At 31.3% G+C, this 8,477-nt stretch overlaps 1 protein-coding gene across 1 annotated transcript; it reads right to left on the bottom strand.

Moving 5' to 3' along the window:
• Positions 1 to 2: 2 nt before the first annotated feature.
• LOC135131350 (glutathione S-transferase 1-like) lies at positions 3 to 7,802 on the bottom strand. Its single transcript, XM_064059026.1, has 3 exons — positions 7,621 to 7,802; positions 7,223 to 7,426; positions 3 to 349 (listed from the first exon to the last, which is right to left on the bottom strand). The coding sequence occupies exons 1-3, from the start codon at positions 7,753 to 7,755 to the stop codon at positions 44 to 46; spliced, it is 645 nt and encodes a 214-aa protein (XP_063915096.1). The 5' UTR covers positions 7,756 to 7,802; the 3' UTR covers positions 3 to 43.
• Positions 7,803 to 8,477: the final 675 nt, after the last annotated feature.

Genomic DNA, 8,477 nt, shown 5'->3' with positions numbered 1-8,477 from the left:
CAGTCTGTGGGATGATTTATTGCGACTAAAGCACCTGAGGGGACTACGCTTCCGGGGTGGGGAGCATGTCCTTGAACTTGGCCAGGCCTACGGCGTTGCACTCCTCGAAGTAGGGGAGTTCTTTGCCGGTCTTCAGCCAGTCGGAGAGCTGCGGGAAGCGGTCGGCTTCCACCGGGATGAAAAGATCCGCGGTGGCCACCGTCGCCAGGATGCTCAAGTCGGCGATGGACATGTCGTCGCCGGCTAGCCACGGATGGCCACTTAGGAACTCTTCGAGGAAGCCGTAGGCTTCGATCAGCTTGTCGCGGTCGTCGTCGGAGATGTCTCCAGTCCCGGTGAACAGAGGAAACTGCAAATTAAATACAACGGGGGCGTGGGTTCTAATTCCACACCTGGCTTTTTTTTACGACGACAAAACAAAAGCAAAAACGAACCGCAACACGTCCCCAGGGGCAGTTAAACCAATTTGTTTCCCAAACAGCAACATAAAACTTTACACAGGCCCGCTGGCACGCTTAATCGGTTTATATCGTCCGGAGGCAAAAAATAGTCCCGCGTTGGGTATTGATTTATTGCACGAAAATGCGTTAACACGGTGGACATGCTCATAAAGCTCAATAAATCGAGTCATAAAATCAACTACTCGGATTTATTAATTTTATTTAAGTTCGGCCACGAAATTACTAGTCAAACGAGATATCGGGTGTCACGGATTTTCAGTCCAAATTTATTTATATTTGGTCCTTCGAGCCGGATGAACTAATCACGGATTAAATTGGCGTCTACGTGACCGGATTTGGTCCTTCGAGCCGGACTAAGCATTATAAATTTCCATTAAAAACTTTAAATATACCTCAAGTTAATGTCCGGCGAATGCCAACGCGCGCAATTGGAGCGACTTCCAAAAAACCTATTAGTTCCCGCCGGGTCATTTATTAAAATTGGCGTTTACAACTCGATCCAAGGTTCGTCATCTGTGACAATTTTGACGCAGGTCCTTGGACGACTTGCTCATAACATTAAATTCCGGGCTGGTGACTCACGAGTCATTCTATTTAAAAAAGCAGTGGCGTACGAGCTAAACCGAGCGTTGAAAATAGTGGTAATTGAGGCGTAATTCGACGAATAAATTGTGGACACGCGTTTTAAAACGAAAAATTCGCCGACTACAACTATTGATTTTGCAATCAGACTAATACAAACAAAATATGGACTCGCATTGGAAGGCGATTAGGGGCCACCCACTGTGCAGGGGAGGCGCGTGTGGGGGTAGTGGTTAGTGGGTAAACGTAATTACTTCGGTCAGGTGAGGCTATTTTCGGAGTAAAACTCAATAAAATTTTTGATTGGATGAAGATTGTGTACAATAATAAACAAAAGGGGCTTGAGGCCATCGATTATTCGGTAATCGTCTGATATAAATGACGTTTCCGTTTATTATTATGAGGTGCAATTAAAGCTTATTGTATTTGACGTCAATTTGGAGATGGCAGTATTTGTTTTGGGGCTTAATGGATTCGTAATGATGCGGAACATTGTAGATGATTATAGTGATTAGGAAAAATTATTGATCGGTGTAGACAGCTATTACAGAGACAGTTTTATGCAAGGACAACAAGAAAGGGATTAAAAGATAAATAAAATGCGACGATAGCGTCTAATTTACATAAAAGGGTCATTTCCATGCACTTTAACTGTCTGACAACATCGCAAGTGAAAAAAAAATGTTACGAGGAAGTAATCGGACGAGGTGAACATTCCTCTGTATAGTTACGTCAAAGTAATAAATAATATTGCTGGAACATACTACTGCTCACCTGTTATGTTATTTGTATATATTTTGGCTACACGATTTATTTTGCACATTTGCGAAGTTTCATTCTGAGAAATAATGCGCAACTTTATCACGGAAACGCAATTATTGTTTGCTGATGTGGACGTTGAATTTGAAAAAATTACACACATATTTTGTGACATAATTTTGGTAATTTTGACAGTGTTAGTTGGCAGCTGTGCAACTTACTGTCGAAATTTAAAATCGACGAACATTAACCTTGACGTCGTGACCATTTGAAATACCAAATTCTGTTTTTGAACTAGAACTAGATGCGTTTAAATATAGCAATGAATGGTTACTAATATGTGATGCTAAGTAGGAGGACATATCTTAAGTTTCTTACATTTTTTTCTGTTCTTTTAATCAATTTAACAAAGAGATATCGCGAACAAATTTTGAGAATGAAAAATATAATTAACTGAAAAATCAAAAACTGATTAATTCAAAAAACGAAACATTTTAAAAACGAAGAATTATAAAACTGAAAATTGAGAAATTAATTAACTAAAAAATTAGTGTACACTGAAAAATTAGAATTGGAGTTTTCAACAATTAAAAATCAAAAAATTGGATAATTGTAAACTCGAACAGGTGAAAAATAAAAAATTCAAGGATCCCAAAACCGAAAAATCGAGAATTTGGAAAATATGATAATTAAAAATAAAAACTAAAAAAGTGATTTATTAAAAACTGGAAAATTGAGAGATCGAAAAATTGGAAAAATATAAAACCGGAAAATCAAAAAGTTTCAACACTACAAAACTGAAAATTCGTATAATTAAAAAACTTGAAAAATTGGAAAATCAGGCAATTCTAAAATAGAAAAAATTCAAGATTGAAAAATCTAAATATTGCAAAATTATGAAACTGGGAAATCAGAAACGTGGAAAATCGAAATTTTGAAATATTAAAAATCGAAAAATTAGGAATTATTAAACTGGTAAACCAAAAACTAAAAAAATAAAACTGAAATTTTGAACAATAAAAAATCGAAAAATTGACAATTAGTGAAATTACAAAATTGGAAAATTGGGTAATTATATAATCAAAAATTCCTAAACAGAAAAAAAAATTACAAAATTATGAAACTGAAAAATCAATAATTGTAAAATAGAAAAATTAGAGAATTAAAAAATCAAAAAATTGCAACATTACAAATGAAAAATTTAAATTTGAAAAAGTAAAAATCGAAATTTTCAAAAATTATAAATCAGAAAATTGGAAAATGGAAACAAGGAAATTGAGATAATTTAAAAATCAAAAATTGATTAATCGAAAAACCGAAAGATTTGAAAAACGAAGAATTATAAAATTGTAAATTGAGAAATTGATTAACCAAAAACCGAATAATTGAGACATCCATAAATTGTGAAAATGTAAAACTGAAAAATCAACAAGTAAGAAATCGAAAAATTGAAAAATCGGAAACCTTTAAAGACGAAAAATTCTAAAATAATTAAAACAACGAAAAACTAGAACTGAAATTTTCAACAATTAAAAATAAAAAAATTGGATAATTGTAAACTCGAAAAAGGTATTAAACTGCAAAATTATTATTAAACTGAAAAATCGAGAAATTGGAAAATCTGATAATTGAAAATAAAAACTGAAAAAGTGATTTATTAGAAACTGGATAATTGAGAAATCGAAAAATTGGAAAAATATAAAACCGGAAAATCAAAAAGTTTCAACACTACAAAACTGAAAATTCGTATAATTAAAAAAGTTGTAAAATTGTAAAACCGGGCAATTGTAAAATAGAAAAAATTCAAAATTAAAAAATCGAAATACTGCAAAATTATGAAACTGAGAAATCAGAAACGTGGAAAATCGAAATTTTGAAATATTAAAAATCAAAAAATTAGAAAAGCGAAACAATGAAATTTGGTTACTTGAAAAATGAAAAACTGAAAATCCAGATACCGTTAAGAACGAAAAATTGAGAAATAATTAAACTGGAAAACCAAAAACTAAAAATTTAAAACTGAAATTCTGAACAATAAAAAATGAAAAAAATTGAGATTTAGTAAATTTACGAAATTGGAAAATCGAACAATGGTAACATCGAATAATTTCATAATGCAAAAATTGAAAAATCAATTATTGTAAAATAGAAAAATTAAAAAATTGCAAAATTAAAAATGAATAATTTAAGTTTGAAAAAGTGAAAATCGAAATTTTCGAAAATTAAAAATCAAAAAATTGGAAAATGGAAACAAGGAAATTGAGATAATTTAAAAATCAAAAATTGATTAATCGAAAAACCGAAGAATTATAAAATTGTAAATTGAGAAATTGATTAATTGAGACATCCATAAATTGTGAAAATGTAAAACTGAAAAATTAAAAAGTAAAAAATCGAAAAATCGGATACCTTTAAAAACGAAAAATTATAAAATAATTAAACCGAACCAAAATTAGAATTGAAATTTTCAACATTTAAAAAAATTGAAAAATTGTAAAAAAAATTGTAGAATCGAAAAATTATTGAACTGTAAATCTGAAAAATTGCGAAAATATAAAACTGAAAATGCAATTACTTCAAAATAGAAGAACTGAAAAATTTAAAAATCCAAAAATTGCGAAGTAATGAAATTGAAAAATTTAAACTTGAAACATTGAAAATCGAAATTTGGAAAAATTAAAAATGAAAAAAGTGGAAAAAATGAAGCTGAAAAAATTGAAAACTCACAAACTGAATAACTGAGAAAACGGAACATTTTAAAAAAGAAAAATCGGATATCTTCAAAAACAAAAAATTCTAAAATCCCTAAACTCAAAAATTGGAATTGTAATTTTCAACAATTGAAAATTGAAAAATTGTAAAATTATAAAAATGAAAAATTAGGCAATTGTAAATTAGGGAAATTGGAAAATCTGATGTAATTGAAAAAAAAATTGGAAAAAATAAAATTAAAAAATCAAAAATTTAAAAGTTATAAAACTGAAAATTCGTATAATTTTGACTGAAAAACTGAAAAATCAGGCAACTGTAAAATACAAAATACACAAAATTGAAAAACTGAAAAATTGCAAAATTATAAAACTGAAAAATAAAAAATTTGGATAATTGGAAATCAAAATTTTGAAATATTAAAAATCAAAAAATTAGAAAACCAAAACAATGAAATTCGGATACTTGAAAAATGAAACACTGAAAAATCGGCTACCCTTAAAAACGAAAGATTGTAAACTAATTAAACTGAAAAATTAGAATTGGAATTTCCAACAATTAAAAATCAAAGAATTGAGAAATTGTAAAATTACAAAATTGAAATATTGGATAGTTGTAAACTCGAAAATTTATTAAACTGTAAAAATGAAAAATTGCAAAATTATTAAAATGAAAAATTGCAAAATTATTAAAATGAAAAATTGAACAATTGAAAAGTCGGGAAATGGAAAATCTGCTAATTGAAAAATCAAAAATTGAATAACTGAAAAAACGAAATATTTTAAAAGAGAAAAATTATAAAATTGATATTGAGAAATTGATGAAGAAAAAAAGTATAAAATCGAAAAATTGAAAAACCGGATAGTTTTAAAAACGAAAATTGCTAAAATCCTTAAACTGAAAAGTTGGATAATTGAAAAATCGACAAATTCGATAATAACTGAAAAATCAAAAATTGGAAAAATGTAAAACGAAAAAATCAAAAATTTTAAAAGTTACAAAACTGAAAATTTGTTTAATTTTAAAATTGAAAAATCAGGTAAATGTAAAATAGAAAAAATACAAGATTGAAAATTCGAAAAATTGCGAAATTTTGACATTGGAAGATCAAAAACTTGGAAAATTGGAAATCGAAATTTTGAAATATTAAAATCAAAAAATTAGAAAAACGAAACAATGAAAATCGGATAATTGAAAAATGAAAACTGAAAAATCGGATGTTTAAAAACGAAAAATTGTGAAACAATGAAATTGAAAAATCAAAAAACTTGAAAAACTGATTCATTAAACTGGGGAATTGAGAAAACGAAAAATTGGAAAAATATAAAAATAAAGTTACAAAACTGAAAATTCGTATAATCTTAAAATTGAAAAACTGAAAAATCAGGCAATCGTAAAACAGAAAAAGTATAAAATTGAGACATCGAAAAACTGCAAAATTATAAAATTGGAAAATCAAAAACTTGGAAATGTGGCAAACAAAATTTTGAAATATTAAAAACAAAAAATTAAACAAGCGAAACAGGAAAATCGGATAATTGAAAGATGAAAAACTGAAAAATTTGAAATTTCAACAATTAAAAATCAAAAATTTGTAAAATTACAAAATTTAAATATTGGATCATTGTAACCTCAAAAATCTATTAAAATGTAAAAATGAAAAATTGCAAAATTATTAAATTGAAAAATCGAGAATTGGAAAAAATATAAAACGGAAAAATCAAAAAATTTCGAAACTACAAATACGTATAATTTTAATATTGAAAAATCAGCCAAAAACAGAAAAAGTACAAAATTGAAAAATCGTAAACTTACAAAATTTAAATTTGAAAAATCAAAAACTTGCAACATTGGCAATCGAAATTTTGAAATATTAAAGACAAAAAAATAGTAAGCGAAATTTCGGATAGTCGAAAAATAAAAATTGAAAAATCGGATACTAATAAATCAAAAACTTGAAAAATTTAAACTGTAAAAATAAAAAATGTAAAATTATAAAAATGAAAAACCGAGAAACTAGAAAATAAAAAAAATGTACAATTACAAACAAATTGGTCTAAATTTTATTTATTTATGATAACCCCTGTAAATTAAAACGTGACTACAAAAAATATTATATATTTTCGGGAAATTTATTTGAGCCGTTCCTGATTTAATCAATAAAATAAATTGACTGACTCATTTTTTTTAATCACCCTGTATAAACAATTCTGAAAAACATTGATGCAATGATAAATCACAAGTGTAAATTCATCATATTATGTACATTTTAGGTGGGATTTATTCGGCAAAATTTTGAGATGATTTCATCAATTTTTGAGTGAATAAACAGATATATTTTGAATAAAAATTACACAGCATTCGGTCTTGCAGTTTCAGAATAAAATTGTAAGACGTTATTATACAGTTATACACTTTTGATTTTTTTCCAAAAATATGACTGTCTGAGCTAAAAACTCAGCACGGATTCATAAACTACACGTATGCTATTTTATAAAATTTAAAACTCATTTTCTATGTACAATTTTGAGGTGACGTCAACAATCAACGTAAACGGGGGAGCATTTTTTTCGTACACTAGAAGTCATGAAACGTCTAGAAAGCATGAAGTACCAATTCGCCCGATGGACTTGGCTTACGCTCAGCAAGTAAAAAAAACAATGTTTCTTCACTTTCTTCATCCCCCAAACCTAGACAATCCCCCAACTTACGGAAGCCGTGCAACATCGCACGTACAACACCCCATTTTCAAAGTGCAGCCTCTGATCGATAACCGCCCTTTTGCGCACGTCGTCCTTGGGGTACAACGTGTCGTCCTCGGCGTACTGCCCTACCAAATACCCTGCGATCGCATGGCTGTCCCAGATCACGAAATCGTCATCGACCAGGATGGGCACGGTGTGCTGGGGGTTGAGCTGCAACAGACGCACCCTCACTTCCCACTTCCAACAACCCCCAATCCAGGAAATCAGCATTCATTGTCATTATTTCTTCCCCGACGACCAAGGCGAGCCTCCATGGCAACAAGGCCCGGCCTTAACCTAAAATTCGACGAACGCCGATTTCCTGGGGTGGATTGAGCCCCTGAACTTGGCAATTTCCGCCCTACCTCCAGCATCTCGGGGGTGCGCAGCGCCTCCTTCTCGACCTCCTCGACGTCGAGCTCGAGCCCGATGGCCTTGGCCACCATGAGGACGGTCCTGCACGGGGGGCTGGCGTACATGACGTAGAGCTTGGGTGCCATGGTGTGTGCGCCGGAGGGTAGACGCTAGCCGACTGAATGCTGATCCTTCAAAGGACAACGCTTTCTGCCGTCGGAAGGCGATCGAATTGCGACTGGGTCACGGTCAGGGCCGGAGTCGGGCAGGTCGGGGCCCGTGGCGCCGGGAATTTTATCAAGCGGGCGGGAGAAAATCCAATTTATAGTGGATAGTTTGCGGACACAACAACATAGAGTAGTAAAAAGGTCTGGTCATAAATTGGCCCAAGATGGTTCAGTGCTTTTTACAGCTCACAATTTCCAAAATTTTTTTTTTTCGTTGTCGAAGTTGCTTAGTCCGGCTCTGTTGTTACCAGTAATGGATTAGCGCTGGTCGATGAGGAGGTACGACACAGGGACGTACGCGTCAATATTTTATTATGGAGGTGTAATGGGCGGAATTTTCTGCTTTAACGGGCTGGTATTGATTATAGTATTTCGTGTGTTAACAAGTAACTAACATAAATACATATATAAAAATTGATGGGCTTTTCATAGGCAGGATAGACATTTGTTCACAACACGATTTGCTTTTATTGTCGCTGCTAAATCTGGATTTAATTTAGGAGTAAAAAATATGTACTTAGTGAGAGGTCATGGAAAGACTGTTTGAAAAAAAAAAGGATAAGTGGGTTATGTTCACATAATCCTGTTTGTCACACTTGTGAGTTCTTTGTCTAAAATCGTCGGTTTCCAGTTCTTGGTTG

The sequence above is a fragment of the Zophobas morio genome, unplaced genomic scaffold (genome assembly GCF_036711695.1).
Source record: "Zophobas morio isolate AGI-343-1 ecotype UQ-CSIRO unplaced genomic scaffold, CSIRO_AGI_Zmor_V1 ptg000020l, whole genome shotgun sequence".
Lineage (NCBI taxonomy): Eukaryota > Metazoa > Arthropoda > Insecta > Coleoptera > Tenebrionidae > Zophobas > Zophobas morio.
Note: the sequence above shows the minus strand (reverse complement) of the source record. Positions and strands in the feature narration are given on the sequence as shown.